This window comes from Myripristis murdjan, chromosome 10 (assembly GCF_902150065.1).
Source record: "Myripristis murdjan chromosome 10, fMyrMur1.1, whole genome shotgun sequence".
Classification (NCBI taxonomy): domain Eukaryota; kingdom Metazoa; phylum Chordata; class Actinopteri; order Holocentriformes; family Holocentridae; genus Myripristis; species Myripristis murdjan.
This window is the reverse complement of record NC_043989.1, coordinates 20,826,823-20,851,522: the sequence shown is the minus strand read 5'-3', so window position 1 is coordinate 20,851,522 and position 24,700 is coordinate 20,826,823. Positions and strand designations below refer to the sequence as shown.

Sequence of the window (24,700 nt, the reverse complement as noted above, 5' to 3'; positions counted from 1 at the left end):
ATCATGACGTCATTTTTGCACAGTGATAGGGATTGGTGCAGTGCTGTGATAGGCTCTGGATCAGGTGTTGCCAGCCAATGACTCGCTCCGTGTGTCTACAGACCTGTTGCTGGAAGGTGTTCTCCAACTGACGTGGAGCCTGATGGGAGTAAGGTTGGGTATATTTGGCTATTGTGTGGGTTACAAAACAAATTAGATGAGTCATAAATGGATTCATCTACTTACTGCTGATGACAGCACCATACATATCTTGCAGGAGCTGATAATGTGAGGTTTGGTAAGCTGCACCTTTCCCCACCTTGTCTATATGATAATGTTGCAGATGTGACTCATCGTCATTGTGTTATGCTCACTAAACCTCTGACAGTGTATGGATCTGTATTAGGGAGTTTTTATGTTTTATAATACCTTTTTAGCACAAATCCCCCCAGCCTTTGACTCTTTTCAAGCTGGACACATTAGCATACACAGCTATGATTGGGTAGAGTTGACACACCTGGAATGTGTGTGTGTGTATGCGCGTGAGTCTGGCTGTGCATGATTGGTGCGTCGGTGGAGCTATGAATGGGCAGAGAGGGGTGTGCTCTGAGGCACCATAGCAGCACCACAGCAGTGAAGGGAGGAGTGCCATCTACACCTCCTGCACGTCTTCACTGAGAGAAGCAAAGGAGGGAGAAGGAGAGAAGGAGGTGAGTGTCTGAATTCCCCTCAGGGATTGTACTAATCTTTTTTTTTTTTTTTATTACAGTGTGTGATCAGTGTGTTTGTACAGTCACTCAGTAGACGTGTATGCCTGCCCTTTCTCTCTGTCACTCTCATTCACTCTCTTTCTGTCATACGGTCTTTCTCACTCTGTGCATGACTGTGCCTACATTAAATGCCTCGTGCTGCCTTTTGTGAATTGAGCTAAACCTCCTTATCTCCTCATTCATATGAAACCACATTTGGAAAATCAGGTATCAAGGGTAGACTGAGACAAGTGCCAAGGTAAGGTTACTGTCTTGCATCTCGTTTTTGTTATCACAGGGAATATTTACTGCTTTGAGATATGTTTTATCACAGTTGTATGCCGTAGTCTTCCGTACACTGGGATAGATAACAATTACATGCTGGACATGTGGAGGTCCTTCGCTAATGGGTGCCCAGAAAGAGCTCTCTCTGTGCCAGTTAGTGCTCTGCAGAGAATACATAAGTGCTTCAAAACTAAGCCCATCTATTGGATCAATGCTTACACATTACTTTGCGTTGTGGATCACAATGCGTTAGAAGATTGTGCTTGGCTGGTGAAGGACAAAGAGTGTGTGCTCTGTGTGGTAAAAATGAAAACGAGATGGGGATTTTACTAGCACCGACTCAGATTCAGGTGAGATGCACTCGGCTGAGCTGTGGCAGGCAGGGAGCAGCTGTGTCGCCTACTGACTGAGGATCAACTGGCAGGAACGTGTGTGTGTTTGTGTAAGAAAGGGTTAAGTCTACCTGAGTGTGGCTGAATGGGGAGCCCATCCTCATCAATTATAGGACATGATGTCCTTGCTGCTGCATGTGGATACGGTCTTGATGTGCTCTGTGCCTTAGACTGCCTGTGCAATTACTGCCCACATGCTCACCTTGGTGCTTTAACCTCCTCCTCTGTGAGTCCGTGTGCGCATGTTCATGCTATAACGGTGCCAGTAATTATAAATCTTCTGAGCCTGTGTCAACATGTTCAGCAGCACAGATGTGTTTACAGCCAGCATCAGGGTTTGTGTTTCCCCTCTGAGCTGGACTTGATCTGGTTAGTTGACCGAAAGAGGGAACCCATCATCTGAGTTTTCGATAAGATGAAGATTTACACACAAGACCGTGGATCATTCAAACTAGGGCTCAAGAGAGACTTCCTCTCATCCTCCTCATTTCTAGATGAATGTCTGCAGGGGGCTGGTGTGACGCATAATCAGGAGTGATTATGTGTCTCCAACAGGTAGTCATGTGACAGATGGATGGACTGCTCTGATCTGTTGAAGTGCATGAAGTCAGCTGGGAGTGATAATGTAGATCTAACTTGACTCTGTTTTCTCATATCTTTTCTCCTCTCTGAACGCCCCGTTACACACACACACACACACACACACACACACACACAACACACACACACCCATGTGCATGCATACGGAAATTAAGCTCAAGAAGCTCTTGTCATGCTCTACTGCTCAGCCAGGAAGTTAATTACAGCGATGACCCTACACTCAAGGATTCCAGCTAGGCCAAACTCAGTCACTCTGGCAGTGTCATGGATTCACATCTCCATATAGCACATTTGCCTCTTATGTAAGGCAGAGGTTCACATTAGCATTTTACTCGGGATTGTAAAGGCTAATTACGCCGTTAACACAGAATTAAAAGCATTTCCTCTGTCACATTTATCACCCTCATCCTCCAGCCTCAGTCAAAATGATGTGAGGATAAAAAAAAAAAAAAGATATGGAAGAAGAAAGACTGTGAGGCAAAATATTCTATTTGCCCATCCTTGCACAAAGAAGTCTTGAGTGTCTCTTAAGGCATCATTTTTGTTGATTTTTTTGTGTTTGTCTATGTTCACATAATAATCTAACTTAATGTATGAGCCCAGTGTTTGTGGATGTACCCTTTTTTTTTTTTGCACGCACACCCCAAAGGGGCATCTTATTCTGACATGTCACCTTGGCTGTCGTTGGCTCACTCATGTGGATTTAATTGATGGGGAAGTGCTTCTCCAAGCCACAGGGCTTCTCTAGCCCGGGTACAAAGGAGATGCACTGCACTCTCACCCGCCTCAACGTAGCCTATATAGTCCTCCATCTCCTTGCCTCTATCTCCTTTAAAATGGAAGGATTCCTCATCTACCCCAAGACTGACAGAGAGTGAGAGAGCACGAGACAAAGGAAAGCAGGGGCAGAGGCAGGGGTGAAGCATGCAGTCAAATCAGTCTCATTTAGGTCATATCCCTCAGTGAGCTGGTCAGAAAAAGCACTCAGGACTCACTGAATGCCTGTCGTTCCATCAAGGCTGAGACTTAGCTGCTGCATACAGGAACACAGTCTCTAAGGGATGTAATGCATAATATTTTACAGTAAGTGCAGGCTGCACAACAGGTTTGTAAACAGCTGGGCCTAGCCATCATGCATGAGCTGGGTGCATGAGACAGACCTAGAGCCAGTCCCTCAGCTATACTATGCAGCACTGTGTTAGCATGTGTTCTGCATGTCCAAGACCACAGGTGAGGGGTTGAATGTCACTCTGACTCGAGTGCAGCTCTACAGGAGCAAGCGGTGTATTAATGGAGCTCCCCGCAGCATCAAATCTGGCACCATCACGACCGCTTACGTCAGCCATCACAGTTGGCGAGTTAACTTCTGTCGATCAGATCCCATTCATTGTTAATGAGCCCTGGGCTGAATGCTTCATGTGGAGCACAAGACTGAAGTGGAGATCAGTGTGGGAGGCATTTTTTACTCCCAGTTCAGTCAAATCCGGAAGGGACTATTTTCAGATTGTGGATTCCCCCTCTACAAACGATCGAGTATGAGATTTATCATTCTTTGTATTGCATTAATTTTCACTACTAATCACGGTTGGCTATAGGTTAAGAATGTATTCCATTACAGTTGTCATAAAAATTGTAATCAGCAAGGTAAACTAAGATGAAAATCATCCTCCCAGTGATTAATCTGATTACTTTGTTACTTTCAGATTGATTTGCCATATTTAAAGTACAAAATCACCAATACAGAAACAGAAGAAAAAATGATAATTCAGAAAACTTGTTGGTATTTGACCAGCATCTGTCCATCAGCCTTCTGCTCGCTTATTAAGCCTTCTGCTTGCATGATTGACAATGATTGCCACCAGTGTTGTGTTTTGGATACTGTTACTTTTGATAATATTTACACAGGTTGGAGTAAGAGTGTCTGTGTGTGTCAGGATGAGAGATTGACAGCTTGTTTTTGTCCCAATTGGATCCTTTCTTTACATCTGATTGCGAGCGGAGCTGCTGAATGTAGAGGGGTTGATGCTTTTGATCAGCAACATTAGGGAAACACACTTCCATTTGCTAATCCCTACGGATTCCTTATCCAGTCACCAGAATGTTATCCCATTCCTCAACATCCCAGCTATGTATCCACAAACCCCCCAGTTTACCAGAACATGTGCTGATCTGATCTAACTGGCTGGATGTCAGACAGAGCTACAAATGAGCAGGGCTGCACTGAGGTCCAGAACCACAGGAGTATAAGACTTAATCTCCTGCATGTTGACTCAGACCTTGAAGGCCAGGCTTCCCAAGTGATCGCCTTATCTTCTGATGTTGCTGAGGCCAGGTGTGGATATGTCGGTGTGCACTAGCTGTCATTCATTTTGGTCTTGTTGCTCTGTAGGAATGAGATATTTTTGCTTCTGTATGGCACAGATGTGCTCCACCCCTTCTTCTCCATCATTTGATATTACCAATGTTCCTCTTGCAAACTGCCTTGGCCTTTTATGTTTTTTTGCAGAAACTCAAAAAGAGGCTCACTACAATGTGGACATTGATTTGTTTGTGCCATTTTCCAGGCTGTGTCCACAATTTAAGACTCAAAGACAGAGGACAGGAGACATCTTCCTCTAAGACAAAGCCATTTTCTCTCTAATTAGTCTTTAGTTTACATCTGCTGCTAAAAGGGGGCTCAGACAGGTTGCACCAATTTAAAGTGTGCCCTAATTTTTTTCTCCTTGGACACTATAAACTGAGGGGGGAAAAAAACGGTGTGAGCTATGCACCATGAATAGCAAATTCATCACAATGTGATATGGAGGACAAAAGTGTTGGGGAAAATTCCCCCAGGAAAATGACCTCGCAAGAAATTCATATCAGTCAAGTGGAAACAACAGAGGGTTCCTGGGTAAGAGTCGCCATCTAGTGAGATAAGACCACAACTGCAGATTTCTCAGCACGCCCGAGCTCACTCATCAGCTAGTACTCATCAGGCCTCGCAGAGTAGCAGCGTTCATCAGGAATCGGTAAAGCCTATCAGTCTTACTGAAATGAGAAAACAAAGGGGACCAGGCCAGTGACTCTATATCAGTATTCCCTCAGAGAGGCAAGATAAACATTGGCAAAAGTGCATTCATCATTGTTGCATTCAACAACCGTGTGGCTGTAAAGTTTTCCTTATTCTCTCTTCCAGATTTCCGTTCACATTGCCCGAGTTTTCCAAAGGACATCATCTATCTCAAACCTCTGTCGCAGCACCGAATTCCTCCAGAGGAAACTTTGAACTCAGCCATGGAGCAGAAGATGAATGAGGTATGGAAATGAGGAGTGATATGCAAAACCTTTGCATTCAGTCATTCCGACCCTGTTTAATATGATCTCTCTGTCTCTAGTGCCCCACCACCACCTCTCCTCAGAAGTACATGAAGAACCGGTCCAAATCCACAGAGGAGATTCAACAGACAAAGAAGGTGAGCAGCAGCAGCGGCCGGGCTGTCGTTCAGTCGAGGGCTATCTTATCTCACGTGCCGTCCCTCATTCCCTCCCTCTGTCACTCATCACATGTCCCGTCTAATCTGCCTGTCCTCTCTTTTCTCCTTAAAGGCCTTTTCCTCACAGAAATCCCTCCCAGGTAGACCGGAGCTGGACAAAGTCAAGGTGTGTGTTGTTGTATTTCTATACTTAGCAGGACCAAAAATAGTCCCGAGTTTAGAAAAAAAAATCTCCTCCAAAGGGACATTTTATTTCTGTATGCAGCAATTTTAATTTTAGAGCTGATAGATGAATAGAGAGATAGAATATTATTATCCATTCCTGGCAATTTGTCCTTGATTTCACCAGGTTGCACAAAGCATAACACACAGCACAGGACCCTCACATTCACAACATACCACAATAACAGCTTCAGGTACTCCAGTAATCAAAGTGCAGACAAATTAATGATAAACTGAATTAATCGGATTGAGGATAAGATTGATTTAGGAATTTATTTGGGAAATTGGTAATTCTTGAAGATGTTTTACCCAGGGTACCTTATAGCTCCTTCCCGTGGAGAACCTGGGCTTTCTGCCCTCTGAAGACCTCATGTGTCTGATAGCTGATTTTATGGTTTACCTCTGATTTCCCCAGCCATATTTACCATGCTAGAAAGTTTAGTCTCATCCTTAGTCCAAAGACCACTATACTAAGTCAATATGTTGTCAGAATCCTCAGTAACCTCTGTAGACCAGCTCCAAGGTATATCTTCTTTCTTACTAAATGTACACATTGCAGGACCTTTTCTCATAAATGTGGTCAGAGTTGGCTTTAAAAACTCAAACTGTTGTCAAGTTGTGTACCCAAATACATGAAGTACTCCACAATTGCAACAGACTGAATTTTTACTTTGATTAATTCCCAGCTCTTTCATTTTGGAGTTAAACGGGGGTACTGTTTGAACAAAAGCTGAACGATTTGTCAATATGGTTTTAAAGGCGCAGTTCACCCAAATCCAAAGATATGTATTTTACCACTTATCCCCAGCGCGACCTATCCATCCAGATAGTTTCTGTGTGCAAGGTTTCCAATCTTCCTCGTCTCCTGGCCCAGCAAAACTGGATGGATATTTACTTGTGGAGCTCAAACTGTCAAATATTTACATGAGACAAATTCAACAGCAACAGTTTTTTTTAAAAAAACAATGACATGGATACCCAGTATAATCCACAGCCTCTGGGAGGGAAGAGTTTCATCCAGAACTATTTTCTACCAAAGAACAACGGCAAATTGTATGTCTCCACCCTTTGTGAGGGAGTACAAATTGGAGGACGATAGTATCCATGTCATTGTTTTTTGAAAGAGCCGTTGCTGCCGAGTTTATCGCATATAAATTTTTGACAGTTGCACGTCTACTAAACAATACCCATCCAGCCCCATTGTGCCAGTTTGAAGAGAGATGGGGAAGATTGTGGCAGCCTGGGAACCTCACCGAATCACACGGAAATTATCCGGATGAATGGACTGCACAAGGGGTGAGTGGGAAAAATATCTTCCTTTTTAGTAATTTGTGTGAACTGTTTGACATATGCTACCTCCTAGTCACTTCCCACATGCCCTTTTTTGGAGCACACCAACCAAATCTCATCAATGTGACAGATGGTGTCATGGATCTGCATCACATTACTATAGATGGACAACACATAGCTCTGGGCATGTCTTGTCTTTAGGGGTAAGACAAGGATAAAGGTTAATTTAGAATAAGGACTCTAGGGTAAGGTTAGAGTGTTAAAGTTGCCTGTGTAGTGCTTAATGTTAGGGTTAGAGGTGAGGGAATGAAAATAGTCAATGAAGTTCCTCAGCGATATAAACAGGTGTGTGTTCTGAATGGTTCTATTCAGTGGATGTACCCTCCTATGCTGTATTTTCTGCATATCACACTCTTAGGTGCAGTCCTCTGATTCAGGAATAGAAAGCATAAATATGTATTTCCAACATAGGAATGTACACAACGCAATCTGAGAGAGAGAGGGGTTTTTTTCTTGTGTGTGTCTGTTGCAGGAGGGGCCCGATGGCTCTGAGACGCCCTCGTCCTCCACCGAGGAGCTGAAGTGACGGTGGCATCCAACCACCAGATGATCATAAAACCAACATGCATAAAATGTACATATCTGCACAGGGACACACACACGCACAACACAAACAAACAACACTGAGAAGAGCGTAGGAGTGCAGTAAATTGGAAAATGCACAAACAGTGAATCTGTCGTCAGTTGAAAGAAAGAAATTGGGCAAACATGGGCTCTTACACACACACACACACACACACACACACACACACTGAGACAATCACACATGAACAAAGAGACACACATGATGATGCTGTTCCATTGTACTGTGAGTGTTGTATACACACCAAGCTGAATGTGCAATGACAATAAATTAATGCTATTGAGTGTTTCCACGGTTCTCTCTGCTCTATTCACAGCCAAACACCTCACCAATGTTTGAAATACCTTAAATATCTCTAAAGGAACAGGCAGCTTTATCTGGGATCTACTAAATATTTTGGCTTTATGTGGAAATGCCGTAAAAGCTCCAGGTGAGGGGAAGTGCATTTCATCACACTGCCTTTGGTGTCTCGTCACTGTACGCTACCATTTTGTCAAATGACTGCAGCAAGTGACAGAAATCGCCTTTTAATTAGCTGTTCATGTAGACTGTATAAGCTCATGTTGTTACAAGTCGCCTTTGTGCAACACTGATGATAAAAAACAGTAAAGCCTATTAATGAGTAATAGCTTCTCAAACAAGGAACTTGCAAGGATGTACATGCATCCTCTGCCATGCGCCTTGGAGATAATTAACTGGGCTGTTTCTGCTCTGATCTGGCATGTTCAAGTGGCAGATTGGCATGCACTGAGACTATTATCTGACTGGAAGCCTCATATGGCATTCCTTCGTGTAAGATTAAGGCGGGGTGACAACTTACTGGCGGGCGGATGAGGATGAGGCCTTGCACCTACCGTGCAACTGACTGACATGTGTTTAGACCGCCAGAGGGGTGTGTGACAACCGAGTACCCCATGTTTCGCTTGTCACCAGGCTAAGTGGTGGCAGCAGCCTCTCTCTGACTGCCACATCTGGAGACAGGATGGGCGGGCTTTTACCACATAGGTCTGGAACTGAGACTCACTCATTGCTCTTGATGTCTGGCTCTCTGTTTCTCTCTCCCTCTGCCTTACGTCACACCAGATCTCAAGGATTTCTCTCAGCGCTTCTGCTCCAGTCCAGCTGACTGCACAATAACAGGACTGCCGTTATCTCTCTGCCTCCCACTTCTCATAATGTTCTCTGCTCCTCAGAAAGCACCAACCAGGTCCAAGAGGGCACATTATTATGAGCTGCCCCTGTTTTGCTGCTGGAAATCAAATACGAGGTCAGCAGTTTTGGCGGACTTGGGTGAGAGCTTTGCTGATATGACAGAACAGCAGCTGGACTACTCATTAACCGGTACCCAGTTTTTCAGGTTACCACCACCTTAAGTCATGGAGAGGACATGGCTTGTGCAGAGATAGGTGTCTACTCACATATGTATAATAGCAGAATACACAGATTGAAGCACCAGAACATTCTGTACGAGTCAAGCCGCTTAAACATGTTTGAAATTCCTCCACTGACCTTATCACATGGGGAAAAAATGACAATGTAATACCAAGGCTTATTATTGCTGAAAACAGCAGAAGGAGAATTCGAAAAGGCCTAGTTTAATGATGGGAAATGTGATATGGTTCTTCCGTCGTTGTGCCACTAGATGTCAGATTTCTCCTGCACTCACAAACCAGAGAGAACCTGAAATGCACGGATCATTAATCAGACAAAATGCAAAATCCTCTTCATCCTGGAATCTTATCTGTCCGTAAGTCGGTGAAAAATGTCTGGCTGAGCAAACATCTTTCATCAGCTAATACACCAAGTGCAGCCCCGTCCTCCCCGGTGTATGCATCATGAAGTTTGTGGTGAGGCTTTGTGTTACTGATTAACAGCGAGATCCCTGATGATGGAGCAAGTTAATGAACAAGAGATGAGGTGTTCTCCTAGACACCTCAAAACCCGGTGGCTGATAAATAGTGAAAAATGCATAACACTCCCTCCCTCTGAAACTTTTCCATCCAGTGGGGCCAACACCTGAGACAGTTTGAAACAAGGTAAGAAAAAAATCTATGCTGCTCATGCCAGAAATAAAATATAACCTCTTCATACTAATACAATGAAAACCTGCATCATCAATATTAAACCGTCCTGTAATTAATTATAATGAATTATTTATAACCGATTGAATGCCGGTCTTTTATCCACGGTTCAGGATCCCAGAGCTCATGCATCCTTCAAAGTATATTGGCATGTCAAACAGTCAATAAATGTTTCATTAATGCCTCATAAGTTTTTGGACTTGCACACAAATCCTGTGCCATGCAGACAGAGAGGGAGATGAGCATGTGACAGGTAGATAAACAGGCAAACACATACACACACACACGCAGAAGTGAATTTTGAGTTTTTTCAGCTGCAGTCTGTGGCTCTTTGTCTCACATACGTACACCGCGCACATACACTCGCATACGGGTTGGTAGCGGCGCTTCGGTGCAAATCACAACTTGTAGGAGGATGCCGCAGAGAATCAGAATGATGCAGCGGCTGTAATTACTGTAATTTAGGATACTGTAATTACTGAACTCACTTCCATCCTCTGCTTTTAAGAGACACATTAGTACTCCCTCCTCTACCGGAGTCCCCAAAATATGGCTAAGTAGCTGACTTGAAAAGGGAAAAATGGTCTCTTTAAACGGAGAGCATGAAAACCTTTGAAGTGAGTTGCTTTTCTATAGCCAATGGAGAGTCCCTTTAATAGCTGACATGCAGCTGCAGGAAACGGAGGACAAGAACAAGTTACATGGATGCTGAGCTCTCCTTATTGATTCTGACAAGGCGTTCGTTTGTCGGTGGAGTGGGTAGACGAAAACCCTCCCGGTGTATCTGATTTAAGCGGTGAAACTATTGACCTTCAAATCAAGGACGGCTGCCAATTACACACAATGCCCGCCGCCTCTGTTGTCCTCTAATTGCTTGTCTGTTGATCTCAGTGGCACAGTGAAAGACACTTTGCACACAGGCTTACATAAAGACATCCCGGACTCCCTTGGTTGTTTTTTTCACTGCTGCAGGTGGGTGATAAACACATTCCCTCTCGCATTCACTCTCTCTCTGATTGTGTCACCCTGTGATTTTAATTACCTCCATCTCTCTGCACTGCAGTCAAACCACCATGTCCTCTCGCCCAATCGCTATAATGCCCTCTGGAGGGAGCCCGGCGGTCAGCTACAGTGGTAATAAAATTATCCATCACTCTATAAAGTAAAACCCACAGTCATATTTATTTAACACTTCAGAACTGATTCTCACCGGCTTTCCTGATGCAGTGGTGTTTCTTTGTGTTATCAGAGGCGAGGCTGCATAGCGGCCTGCTCCCCTCACAGCCCAAGCTCCCGCTGGAGGACGACCGGGAGTCAGGGATTGGCTCCACTCTGGACCTCATCAGCAGCTTTGAGAGCTACAACAACCAAACAAATCAAACCCTGTCCAACAAATCTGCACCCGTGGAGGCAGGCAGACTCTCAAAACAGACAGGTACAGGAATAACATGACCACAAAAAAATCACACTTTCATGTCCTGGGCGAGGAGTGAGTCTCGCCTCTGTGAAAAGACAAATAAAAAGAAGTAATACAGCAAGCTTATAAGATAAAGGAAAATGCACAGAAGATAGACATGGCTGGTGGAATCACAGAGTCTGGACAGCAAAGACAAAGTCACTCAGCATCATTTTCCCACGTACGGTGACTGTATGGCACGTATCTTTACTCTCTGCGTGTGATTGCTTATTGAGGCTATCGCTCTCACCCAGGACACAGAAATAATGAAAACGAGAGACAAAGCGTGATACCGCAGCGATAGTGTTTTTGAACTGGCTCAACTTTGGCTTCTAATCCCTCATTGTGAGCATGATTTGACATGTCTCTCTGGCTGCTGCACAGTGTTCATGCCTGCTTGTTTTGAACAGACTGCTCTCCACACACCTCTGCGGGGAATCCACACAAGATCAAGGAGCTCTTTCTCAATCTCTCCAAGATCCCTCTCCTCCTTGTTCTCCTCTTCCTTTTCGTCTGCTCCTTGGACACTCTGAGCTCTGCCTTCCAGTTAGCCGGGGGTAGGTACTCTAACCCTCGCTGCCCCCCTCAGAGGGTTAATAATGACTCAGCCGGTTAATGTATGACTAATAAATGAGTCACTGCAGAATAGTTCACACTGTCCCGCTGTGGCCCTGCTGTATAATTTAACTTCAAAGCTACGCCTTTTGACCTTTTTGGTTTTGGGCAGACTAGCTTTTTAAATCTTGTGTAACACTGAAGTTGGTAGTTGTCTCATCCGAGATATGAATGTCTATACAATGTATGTGTGTGTGTGTCAGGTAAGGTAGCCGGGGACATCTTCCAGGACAATGCTGTGCTGTCTAACCCTGTGGCTGGACTGGTGGTGGGGATTTTGGTTACTGTGCTGGTCCAAAGCTCCTCCACCTCCACCTCCATCATCGTCAGTCTAGTGGCCTCTGGATGTGAGTAGGCGATCAAGTGTGTGTGTGTGTGTGTGTGTGGATGTGCGGGTGCCTCATGGTATGGCAGTACCCTTCTTTGAAATTTCGACTAACGCTCTGAAAAATGACAAGATACCCACTCTGGCTTGGTTTAGTCCGAGATGTGTATGTATTTGCCTGCGTGTCTGTATACGCTCATGCAAATACAGAGCAGTGCAGAAAGGGGGGGGATTAAGAGGGATGCTAGGAGACAGACAGAAACGGAAAACAAACAAGTGCAAAATCTTTACAGTCCCAGAGTGCATTTGTGGCAGTGATATATGGACCTAATTAATTAGCAGCTCATAGGAATGTGATCTCAGCTCTCTGGCTCCTGAGCTGATTAGCTGCCCTCGGAGAGCGCAGTCACATCAGACAACTTGGCTGACAGTAAACTTTGGCACCTGACCTGTGAGCAAATATAACTTACGGCATATTAGAGCGTACGTATGAGCAAGAGAGTGTGCGGCGCATTCATCAAGCAAAAGATTTGGCTCTATTTTGTCACCATATATCCAAATTTTGGGTAAGCTCTCACTGCATGCAACATCAGCTGAACTTGATTGCACATAAGAAAAGGATTATCGTAGTAAATCTCCGCTTAGTTGTGAAGATTTTTAAGACCCTTGCACCCTTTTATTAATTAGACATCACTTGGCAAAGAAAAAAAGTGTGGTGATTTTACACTAAGATGACATTTGATAGCGGCCAAGTATAGATGAGTGAAGAGTCTCACCCTGACGGACCTGAAACTGGCTTTTTCAAGATTGCTGTGGTGTGGTGACCATTTGTAAAAAAAAAAAAAAAAAAAAAAATTAGGAATTAACTGTAATCCAGCAGAATGGACCAGGATCAAAGGGATAATCAAATCAAACCATTCCACACCTTCTAATCTTCCACCAGTGTAGTCTCGGGTTTATCATGCTTCACAAGGCCATGAAATGCTAAGAGTATGACCTGTCTGCTTCTAATGGGCTCAGTCTCAGAGGTCTGTCCTCTTTGGTCTATGTGATTAAAGTGGTTGTGACTGATATCAGTATGCCAGAGAGCTGCCTCTCTCCTCCCAGTGCCTCTCTGAAAGAGAACCAGAAGGGGGATTACAGTTAATTATCAAAGAGAAAATGTAAAAGGAGGAAGAGACACAGAAACTTGATAACAACAGAGAATGCCTACACTTGTTTATAAGCGGGTGAGTGTGCGTATGCATGCATACGGTCCTCGAGGATCATCATTAGTGCCCCCTCCCAGCAATAAAGCTTGCTCCAGAGTCGAAAGGCTAAGCTGCCTCGACTCACCTGCAAATTACTAGCATCTTTCATCTCCATTAAAAGCTGTGATGCATTCTGAAATGTGAGGGGTCATGTTTAGTAATTATGCTCATCATGCATTACTATTCTCGAGGCAGACAGACCTTTGCCACGTCTCAGCATTAGCTAAACCCATTCATCGCGGTCTGTAGCTGCGTGTGCATTTATGTGCATGTCTAACCTGCTTTTTGTACCTGCACTTGATTTCCGGTTCCTTAGCCCTGTTTTTTTTTTTTTTTCTGTTTTTCACTTGTTTACGCACTGATGTGATAATTGAAAAATTCACTGTGATACTTTCAAACACCAACAAAATGACTAAGAGCTAAAATGTAATGACTGTGTGTGTGTGTGTGTGTGTGCTTCCATCTCACAGTGCTGGAAGTGAGGTCGGCTGTTCCTATTATCATGGGGTCCAATATTGGAACTTCAGTCACGAACACCATCATAGCCATGATGCAAGTGGCAGAGAGGACCGAGTTTAAGCGGTATGTGTGGGTGGCAAGGATGGGAGGCAAGACAAAGGATGAGTGGAGAGCAGGCAGCGCAGGGGGAGAAGAAGAAGAAACTGAAATGGAAAAGTGAAGAGGATAAGTAAAGAGATGGAAGAACGAGATGGATGAAAGAATGAGACGTACAGGGGAGGGCGAAAAGACAGCACAGGATGATTTGCAGCTGCTCACTGCCTCTCTGCCTCAGCTTCCATTTGATGGTACAATTTTTACCATTCTGACAATAATGGCACCCTCCCGCCTTGATCCCACACCAGTGGCCCCTTTGGGATGAAAGATCCAGCTTCTAACAGATGGCAGGCCACTTCATCCTTGTCCATTAAAACAGACATCATTTTCCTGTCCATATCCACACACTCAGTTGAAACTAAAGTGCTCATTACATCACAAGGAAGAAAAAAGATCCCTGATAAGCAGATTAACCAGCAATCATTTTGAGTAGTTGATAATACAGATTGTTGGCCTTAATTAACGCTAGGAAATCTGTCTGACCCAATACAGTGCATTTGCCGGAGCAACAATCCATGACTGCTTCAACTGGCTGTCTGTCCTGGTTCTGCTGCCACTCGAGGTGGCCACCGGCCTCATGACCTGGCTGGCCCACTTACTGGTCACCAGCTTCAGGCTGCAGAATGGGCAGGATGCACCCGAGCTGCTCAAGGTCATCACCGAGCCGCTCACCAAGCTCATCATACAGGTGAAACCACCAACAAGCACCGTTATGATGATTGTTTTTGGGATGAGTTACAGAAAAGCTCTTCTAATGAGGATAGCTGTCACGGTGATCAAGCCTGGGCCTACTGGTTTACGGATGGAAGGACAGTCTTCCTAATCACAGTTCAAATTTCTACCCCTTTCCCAACGTGCCCACACTGAGACAAGCTGTTCAATACCATTTTCACCTCTGCATGTGTGGTGGTTCAGTTCCTATGGGTAGCATTTCATGTGAGCTTAGCATAAAGACTTGAAATCTATGGGAGTCATTAGCCTGTCTCCGTCAAAATGTAAAAAATAACCTTTCAACAACTCCGAAGCTGTCTTATTCACTAAGTGTATCATGTGTCTCACTCTGGTAAGTTGGAAAAAAGTGTATTTCGCCCAAAACACTGGATTATTCCTCTAACTCTGTGAACTCTGTGGACATGAGATATTTTTCCATTCTCCCTCAGCTGGATAAGCATGTGATCACAGGAATCGCCATGGGAGATGAGAGCATGAGGAACAGAAGTCTGGTAAAAGAATGGTGCCAGACTGAGCTTTTTATGGTAATGGCTTGTCTCCCTCACATTCAGACACACTGGATCAAACACCGGCGCCAAACAGAGCCTGATATTGTTGCTTGCCACTGCAAACAGTTTTGTTATTTTGTTACTCCCCTTCCTGTCTCTTTCTGGACTTTGTGTTCTTTCTCTCTGCAGTCCACTGTGAACGTGAGCACCAGTGGGCCCGTCAACTGCACCTCCAGTTACCCCTGTTGGCAGGTTGATAATGTGACCTGGACCAAAGAGAATTTGACTGCAGAGGTCAACACTCAGAAATGTGAGTTCAAACTCAAACATCAGAGGCTCGCTTATGAATATTATACAAGTGCCTCTACAGGATAGAATCAGAGTGCATTGCCTGACATTTCTAATTAATGTCCATGCTCGTTTTAGGAGGATGCTTTCTCCAGTTAGAAGGGGACGTTTCACCTGCAATGCAAAACTCTTCGTGCAATCTATGCATCCAGATAGTTTCTATGTGATTTGGCTTTCCAGTCTGCCGCAATCTTCCCTGTGTCCCATCACCCCAGTACAATGGAGCTGAAGAAAACTTTAAAACTGTACACATCCGCCCCCAGTGAGTGCAAGGAAGGAAGCAATAGTTCCCAATGATACTCCACACCTGTGATGTCTGTGTGAATATTGCCGGGGATCTGTGTCACTGATTTTGTAAAGAACTGTTGCTGTAGAGTTTGAGCCCCACATATGAATATCAATCCACACTGCAAAAAGTCAAACTCTTACCAAGATTATCTGTCTTATTTCAAGTAAAAATGTCTTATTTCTAGTCACAATATCTCATTACACTTAAAATAAGACATGATCAGCTCAGAAATTACTTGTCTTTTGACAATTTTCACTTGTTTCAAGTGAAAATTTACTTGAAACAAGTGAAAATTAGCTTGAAACAAGAAACAAATTTTGCCAATGGAACAAGCACATTTTTACTTGTTCACTTGTGTCACAAGTAAAAATTTGCTTTGACATTTTTACTTGAAATAAGACAAATAATCTTGGTAAGATTTTGACTTTTTTGCAGTCCAGTCCTGTTGTCAAGGGAGGCAGGGAGGATCAGGGGAGACTGGAAACCTCACCAAATCACACAGAATGGATGGATAGATTGTACTAGGGTAAGCAGGAATTTTTTTTTTTTTGTATTCTGGGGGGGAGAGCCCATATTTCACCAACATCAGTTCTTTCTTGCCTCTAGATCAACTTTTCCACAAACTTTCACGCAAATCTATTCATAACTTGTTACACAATGGGGCAGAAATGTAGTCCCCATCCAACTGTATCGCCAGAGGTAATAATGTTCAGTCAAACCGTCCCTCTGTGAGACAGTATGTGCTGAGTTACGGTGGTCTTGCCTCTCTTCAGGTCGGCACTTGTTTGCATCATCGCAGCTGTCAGACCTCACGGTGGGACTGATTCTGCTGGCCGGCTCCCTGGCCGTCCTCTGCACCTGTCTGCTGCTCCTGGTCAAGCTGCTCAACTCGCTTCTCAAAGGCCAAGTGGCGAAGGTCATCCAGACGGTCATTAACACAGGTGGGCATGGAGCCTCCGTTCAAGACACAGGCATGCAACGGCAGAGTGTGCTGAATATAAAGATAGGCAGCCAACAAAACCCAAGAGAGGGTGTAAAGATAAAGAAACAGGCTGTGCAGACGATAAAAAGTATTGCAGGATTATTATAGATGCATATGTGTTTTTTTTTTTGTTTTTTTTTTCAGACCTCCCGTATCCTTTTGGCTGGCTGTCAGGATACCTGGCGATGTTTGTGGGTGCCGGGATGACGTTTGTTGTCCAGAGCAGCTCTGTCTTCACCTCAGCCTTGACCCCCCTGATAGGTGAGTGGCACCTGATAAAAATAAGTGAGTTTCAAAGTTTGCTTCTCCAGGTGAGCATGTACAGTGTACGGTGCATTCTCCCAGAGGAGAAACCGGGCTTTTGCAACACCAAATATAAATAGGAAACAGGTCAAACACGGTCAAAACAACATCTTCACAAAAGAACTGAAAAGCTGCCTTTGCAATCTTGCATATCCATAACCTATTCTGCCATACTACATTTCATTTTGTGAATTAGAATTACATGAATATTAAGAGTGCACAATATACATACACTACATATCCTCTATATAACAATCAAGATGAATATGAGATGGCAAAGAACACTGATATGAAATTATAGCAAATACGCAACTACAAAAAACATGCATGTGTTTTTATTAAAATCTGGAGGAGCTGATGTGTTATATCCTCCCCAACTGAGCTCAGTTCTTTGGCCTGAAATTGTCATGAAATGTTTGGTTACTTCATCTATCCCTGCGTCATCTCTACTTTTCCGACTGATACCAAATTAAACATTCAGCACTCCCCCCGGTGCTGTGTCAGACGAGGCCAGGCGGAGAAGACGGGGCTCCTTGCTGCCCGTTGGCTAACTTGCACCTCCAGAGTTAGACAGGATTTTAAACACAACATCAGTTGTGCTGCCTTGCTTTGTTTGACTCTACCAGGATTTGTAATACCTTCCTCACTCTTGTCCACCACCCACCTCTGCCTCCACAGGAGCCTGAACCAGACAGCTTTTTTAAAACCACCCCCAACCACTGACTAATACCATTTTAACGTTCTGCACCCCTGCTCATGTCTTCAACACACTGGAAGTTGGCCATGTTGCTCAAAAATACCTTCTTGTAAAAGATATGTGAGCAAAGTTGGACAACTATTCGATCCTTGGCAGTAATTCAGTCGCTTCAATTCACAGCTTTCTGTAGCGTACTCATCATCAGAGACGCTTGCAGACAATATGGACGGTCAGAAATAATATTAAATAGTACTTGATGAATGACAAATGGCAGCATGACACACTCGATGTGCTTTATGTTGAACTGCGTATAAACACAAGATGGTACATTGGCTTCCATGCACCATATAACATTTGGATAATCACTATATGTGAGAGAGCGATAAGGGGGAGAATAACCAGAGGAACAAATCCGGTAGAAGCACACACAAATTTGTTCACTAAGAAAGACAGAGGTGATGAATACGTTTACTGAGGGACAAAGCTTGCGAAGGAAAAAGAGGGGGTTAGGCCCAGACCAAAGCAAACATCCTTAAGACTATGGGAGAATAGAAAAAAATATAGAGTTTATTACAAGGACAGTAGCTTTAAACAGATTCTGTGCCATCTGTGCCTTTGCAAATCATTGGCTTAGCACCACCCAAGACGATTGTGATTGGTTTAAAGAAATACAAACAAGCCAGAGCATTTTTTTTTTTTCCCTCAGCGTGGAATGTTCAAGGTCATCACCGAGTGATGTGTTTGTTTCAATGCTGTCTCAGCATTGAAACAAAGTGTGGAGATGAGGCCTGGTAGGAAAACAGTGTTCTCACTGGGGTGTGTTCAAGGGCACACAGGAAAACAGGTTTCCTGGTACACATGCAAATTCACAAATAATCTCTAGTGAAGAATTTAACACTAAGACTTAAAGCTTGGCTCTCTCAGAAGTCATTAATTCAGGTTTACCAGTCAAATTCATGCAACACATTATGAGATATCCACTTATTTCAGCAACTTATCTTCAATTTAACTGTAGTGAAAGCCCCTCCGCTCTTTTATCAGCAGAAGCTTCTTGCAGTTTTGTGGAGTAGGCCGACCTTCACTGTTTCTTTCTCAACCATTAAATGAAATGTGATCCACGGGTGTCCTGTTGTGAGAGCCCTGCTCCAGCTTGACCTCAATCAGAGTGGTGGATTGAAGTGAAAGAAGACCCGAGGAAGCCAAATACGTTATTTGTGAGGATGAGGTGTAAATAGGGTTGAAAAAGCCGAGAGACGGGACACAGTAGTCTCACATTTGAATGCAAAGCCTGCAAAACCTCAGCAGGGGAAGGCTGTTTACAGAATGCATGAACTCAGGTGCAGCCAAATGTTGTCATCCAAACTGTCGACCGAACAAAGGATCAAATAAGCTATGCAAACTGTCACTGAGCTATATTCAGCAAGAGCAATTTAAAGTGCAAATGTTCTCTTTGAAATGAGAACTTTGACTTTTATTTCGCTGTTACACAAAAACTGACTTTCTCATGTGATTAGCAACAAGAGCTTTATTTCACGTTAAGATGGACCGCTCGAAATTCACCACTTAAAGTTTCAGAAATGTTGTCCTCCTTGTCCACCCTTTCTTGGGCTTCTGGGGCTGTGGATGTCAGTGCACTTCATTTTCTCTGCTTTGATATTGTGTGTTTCTGGGGAAAATGCTGTTCTGCAGGTCCTGGGGCGATCCCAGCATCTGTCCAGCCTGAAGACAAGACTGCTGCTGTGTGTCTTCACATTCAGCTCCTCCAGCTCACCCCCTCTCCTCAGGGGTAAAGCAGCAACAGTAGTTGGTCCAACACAGAGTTTGTCAGTCTGAGCACTCAGCAAATGTTCAGCCAAGCTGCCCTCTCCCACTCTACTTTTGGTGTCCTCTACATATTTGTACTCTGAGAGGGAAATGATCATTTATTTCATGCTTTACATGCATATGAGTTTGAGTGCGAGTAATTTAACTTCCGGCAGTTTGGCAGACATTTTCATAATAATGTTGTAACTGCGGTTCATGACCCTCTGACTGACAGAACCGTTTGTGTTTAATGTCTCATTTCTGCCACGTTGATGTTTTGTGATATTCAAATTTCCCACAGATTGCCTCAGGGAAAAACGATTCCTTTTGTCTTGCTTGGTCTCAGGTTGTCAGTTTTGGAATGAAATATTAATAGATTCTGAAAACAGGAAAAGCTATATCACATTAAACAAAACTTTTTTAATAAAAAAGATGCAAAGACCAATCAGTCAAGCCACTGCAAATCTCGAATCCAGACTGGCAGGTGTGCAGCACGATTTAAATAACATGCAAACTGTTGTACGAGTCCAGTGAGTGGATGTATGTACAGTAGGCACATCAAATATGTAGCAGGTGTACTGGCAAAAAAAAAGGGGGGAACAATTCTTGAAAATAAAAGCTCACAAACTGGATCAATGCTCCTAAATTATTCATTTAATAATTAATAATTTGGCTGCATTGATCCAGTATACAGCAAGTGGACAGACAGAACAAATGAAAAGCATAACGCAGCTGTTTCCAGGGCTGCGAGTTACAAAACCTCAACTTCTGGTTAGAATTTTACTCACATGGAAATCAACATTTATCTGTACCTTCAGTGGTCTAGATATCCTGGTTGGAAATCACCACAGATTTCCTTGGAAGCCAAAAAAGACCTGCTGTATTCCAGTGATCTAGTTGTATGTCCTTTAATATACCATATGTTGAGTTACAGGCACTGTGTGGCACCGTGTTAATGAAGCATGAAAAATCAGCAATGGCTCATTGGAATCAGCCAGCCGATAAATATGAGATATGAATATTTAATCGTTTTAAACAGGAGTAATTAAACCCCCTTGAAAAAAGAGAGAAGACAAGAGATTATACAGATGAAGCGATGCTGAAGTTATCATTGAATTGTTTTACTGAAGATTGTTCCCACAAGTTTGTTGACTGTAGATGTTGACTGAACACAAACAGTATGGATGTGTCAAATCTTGTTTACAGACAGAGACATAGGAAATGGAGGAAGCATTTGTATTCCAATTTTTACCTGCAGGCATTTCTGTACAGGATATTCTTTTTTTTTTTTTTTTTTTTTTTTTAGACTCTGAGGACGGATATTTATCAGCCACAAAACAAATTCCATTACTTTGAACTAGAAAGACAAGCAGCATTGCCCTTCTTTGGTTGTCAGATGCGTTTATGTTTCTGGCCTTGGTCAACCGCAAATCCCCATCAACATTTCTAGCTCTTTGTCTTGCAAAACACAAATTCCGTCATGGCTGTGCAGTAGAAAACTTTGCATAATGCACTGCTCTCATTACCTCTGCCAAGGAGATGAAACATCCGGTAGGGGGTTATGTGATCGCCATCCATCCCTCTGTCTATCGGTCAGTCAGGGTCCAACTCAAAAAGTGCCACGCAGTTTTCAATGAAATTTAGCGGGAGCCTGTGTCATGGGCCAGGAAAGAAGCAGGTATCACCTCTTCCGGCCAATCGGTCTCAAGGGGGGCATAGCACAAATGGGGTGTAGTTTTCAAACACACCCACGTAAGATTATAAAATCCAGTGGTGAGGTTGGTCATGGGTCAAGGTGTGACACTGACTGAAGGGTGTGTCTCATGACAACAGCATTTTTAAATAGGGGAGGGCTAAGCACTAACATGGCCTTAGTTTTCAAACTCATAGAGCATAGAGACTGGGAAGAGAAAACAATAACTTAAAAAAACAAAACAAAACAAAAAAAAAAAAACAAAGAAATGTACAGGAGGAGCCAAAAAGACCCATAACGGCTTGTTGGATGGCTCTCTTAAAATGAGACATACAACATAAAAGCTAATACAAACAAATTTGTAAAAACATAATGTTGTTAAATTCAGCAAGGATGTTGGTCATGCACCAGCAAAGAAGATTAATTACCTGTTCAGGGTATCTGAACAGCTCAAGGAGGAGCCTTTAGGGGCAGACCCATCACACCCAGCTCACTGCCTTCCGGAGGTTTCCATTTGAAAGGTATAGTTCCTTTATGAGAGCAACCTCAGTGAAAAGGACGCATGGCCTGACACAAACAGAGCCGTAACTTCCAGTTGCAACTGGTCAAGGTTGGCGCTCTACTTTTATATTCCTCTGACATGGAGCATTACCTCAGGACCTATTCAATTTGTGGCCCATGGACCAAATCGAGCCCAGAAGCAACTTTTGACTGGCCCACTGAGCTTGAATTGAATAGGCTATTTTAATACTAATTTTAATATTTTAATTGTAATTAAAAATCCGTAACAGTTAGGAGGCAAAACCAGCATGAGAAACACCAGGGTCTCTTTCTCAAATCTGACCCAGTTGAATTTGTGACCGAATATCCCCGCCTTAGGGTGTTTCAAGGAGATATCATGCAATGACACAAGTGTGACACGCTGAAACATCTGCACAGAGTATGTGTGTTCACCGCGTTTCTGTGAATAAGAAAACACTACGCATGTACATTTGTGAGCTATTGCAGAATCATCATGGTTCTCTGCAAAGTTATGTTGAGCAGGTTCACTTTCAGTAAAGCTGAAGTTGCTGTTTGCTGTCTTGCTGTGCTTTTATATTGCTTTCTTATCCTTGTAACCACAGGGGCTTTAGACTACATCAGCACCTCAGCACTGGAATACCTAAATTACAGAAATCTCCCTCCTTTTTCGTGCAAGAAATACTGGTTTAGTTTTATTTTACCAAAGTATTGGTATCATTTCTGAAGAAGGGCTATAATATATATTTTCTTGTAGCTAGTATCTCTGGTAGCATGGACTGTATTCAAATATTGTCTTTGCTATAACTTTTCTCTGAAGTGATGAGATTTTTATGGCACTTGAGCAAACCGATCTGAGTCGGGAAAGCCACGGTAATAGTCTTCTCTGTGTTGCTCTATAATCCTAAGAGAGTAGTTGATCCTCAGAGATTATTCTGCCAGGAAGATGGATAACAGCTACTACCCTTCTCTGTTACCAATTTTAAAATATTTATGTGGTGTTTTGTTTTCTTTTGACATGACCATGTTGTTGTTGTCAAATTCAGGTATTGGTGTAATCAGTCTAGAGAGGGCCTATCCTCTAACCTTAGGATCCAACATTGGCACCACCGCCACAGCCCTGCTGGCAGCCCTGGCCAGCCCTGGGGATAAACTTTCTGCTGCTATACAGGTAGACTGGAGTCTTATTGTATTGCATTACATTCATGTCATCAGCTTTTGTTTATTTAGAAATTCACAGTGGCAAAAACACTCTGTGACAATGTAATTCTGAAGAAATGGCAGCAAACACTCAACAAAGTGTTGACTTACATCCCTCTCCACTTTCATATTGCCCCGTCTGCTCTTCAAACCCAGATTGCCCTGTGTCATCTCTTCTTCAATGTCTTTGGTATTCTCCTGTGGTATCCTCTGCCCGCCATGCGCCTGCCGATAAGGATGGCTCGTGTTTTGGGTGAGCGCACTGCCAAGTACCGCTGGTTCGCTGTCTTATACCTCCTGCTTTGCTTCCTGCTCCTGCCCTCGCTGGTGCTGGGCCTCTCGCTGGCGGGCTGGCGGGTGATGGTCGGCTTTGGTGCTCCTTTCCTGGGTGTGACCATCTTCATCACCATGGTGAATGTGATGCAGACCCACAGCCCCCGTCACCTGCCCGCCAAGCTCCAGAGCTGGGACTTCCTGCCCCCGTGGATGCACTCTCTCAAACCACTCGACCGCCTGATCACCAAGGCAACTGTCTGCTGTGGTCCTGGACGCACCGAGGGACAAAACATAGGAGAGAAAGGAGAAGAACAACACAAGGTGACCATCTCCAAAGAGGCGACTTCTGTCGATCCTGAGATGCCATCGAACCAGAGGAAAGTGGATTTGGCCTATGATAACCCAGTCCTGGCCTACCTGGATGAGAGCAGACCAGGCGTACCTGTATTTAGACTAAAAGGGTTAGAAAGGTGCAACAGCACCCCACTCTAATTGGAGTGACATTGAAGAGCTGGTTTTATGTTGCACATTGTCAATTGTCTGTGTGGATTGAGAAAAGCCATTTGCATGCAACACCTTACCAATAATCTCTGATTATTCTGAGATTAATAACTATTGCCTTAATCGTCCACTCAGACTGCAGATCCACTGCCCTGTGTGTTGATGATTGAACTGTAATGATTCTTGAATGGTCAAAGTCCAGACATTTTATGTCTTACTTTAGTGTCTGTGCAGAAAGGAACTGTTTAAAACCAGCGCTGTTATTAGCCTCAAGACTAATGTTTGAAACCCCCTATCTTCAAGTGGGTAAATGTTTAATTATCATGTTAAAACACCCTATATTCTCTTGTTATATAAGTTCAAGTGGGCGATTGAATACACACAAAGACACCACAAAGGAATAAAAGAATGGCTGCATTAGCTGCTTGATGTTATAATGTGTATGAATGTGTGTTGTAGCCTGTGTGTGTCTGTGCATGTGGGTGAGAATGCACATTCAGGAGGTGTTGCTGAATGTGTGAATGCGTGCTGCCTTTTCTTTTGCACTGTAACAATTGATCATGAGTTTAAAAACTCCTTCAGTTCTTTCTTTCAATGGCGTTTTGCAGACAAAACACCCTGATTGCCTCTGACTCCAGAACTGCAGCCCAGAGTTCAGACCTGTCAAAAGCAGAAACTTCAGACAGGGTGTCGCGTTCTGCATGGAAGCATACTGTCTCATTCTGAAGACACACACCCCTCTTGTAGGACTTGAACTGCAGGTCTACATATCCGCTGTCATACCGTGCTTTGTTGAGTAAAAACAGATTCCAAAAATAAATAGTCTAAAATAACATTCTTTTAAAACTTTATGTCCATTTCAAAGACCTTACTCCTCTGCGAACTTACCAC

The 24,700-nt window shown here is 43.6% G+C and overlaps 1 protein-coding gene and 1 long non-coding RNA gene across 2 annotated transcripts; both read left to right on the top strand.

Annotated features, from left to right (window-relative positions):
* The first annotated feature begins 567 nt into the window (after positions 1 to 567).
* LOC115366740 (uncharacterized) lies at positions 568 to 7,923 on the top strand. Its single transcript, XR_003928860.1, has 5 exons — positions 568 to 689; positions 5,184 to 5,302; positions 5,383 to 5,460; positions 5,594 to 5,647; positions 7,526 to 7,923. It is a non-coding gene; the product is annotated as an uncharacterized LOC115366740 (long non-coding RNA).
* Positions 7,924 to 10,814: 2,891 nt separating this feature from the next.
* slc34a1b (solute carrier family 34 member 1b) lies at positions 10,815 to 24,091 on the top strand. The gene is made up of 12 exons (XM_030061605.1): positions 10,815 to 10,851; positions 10,967 to 11,152; positions 11,584 to 11,730; positions 11,992 to 12,135; positions 13,834 to 13,945; positions 14,471 to 14,666; positions 15,139 to 15,234; positions 15,388 to 15,508; positions 16,609 to 16,776; positions 16,962 to 17,078; positions 22,879 to 23,003; positions 23,189 to 24,091. The coding sequence occupies exons 1-12, from the start codon at positions 10,815 to 10,817 to the stop codon at positions 23,798 to 23,800; spliced, it is 2,061 nt and encodes a 686-aa protein (XP_029917465.1). The 3' UTR covers positions 23,801 to 24,091.
* The last annotated feature ends 609 nt before the right edge of the window (positions 24,092 to 24,700 follow it).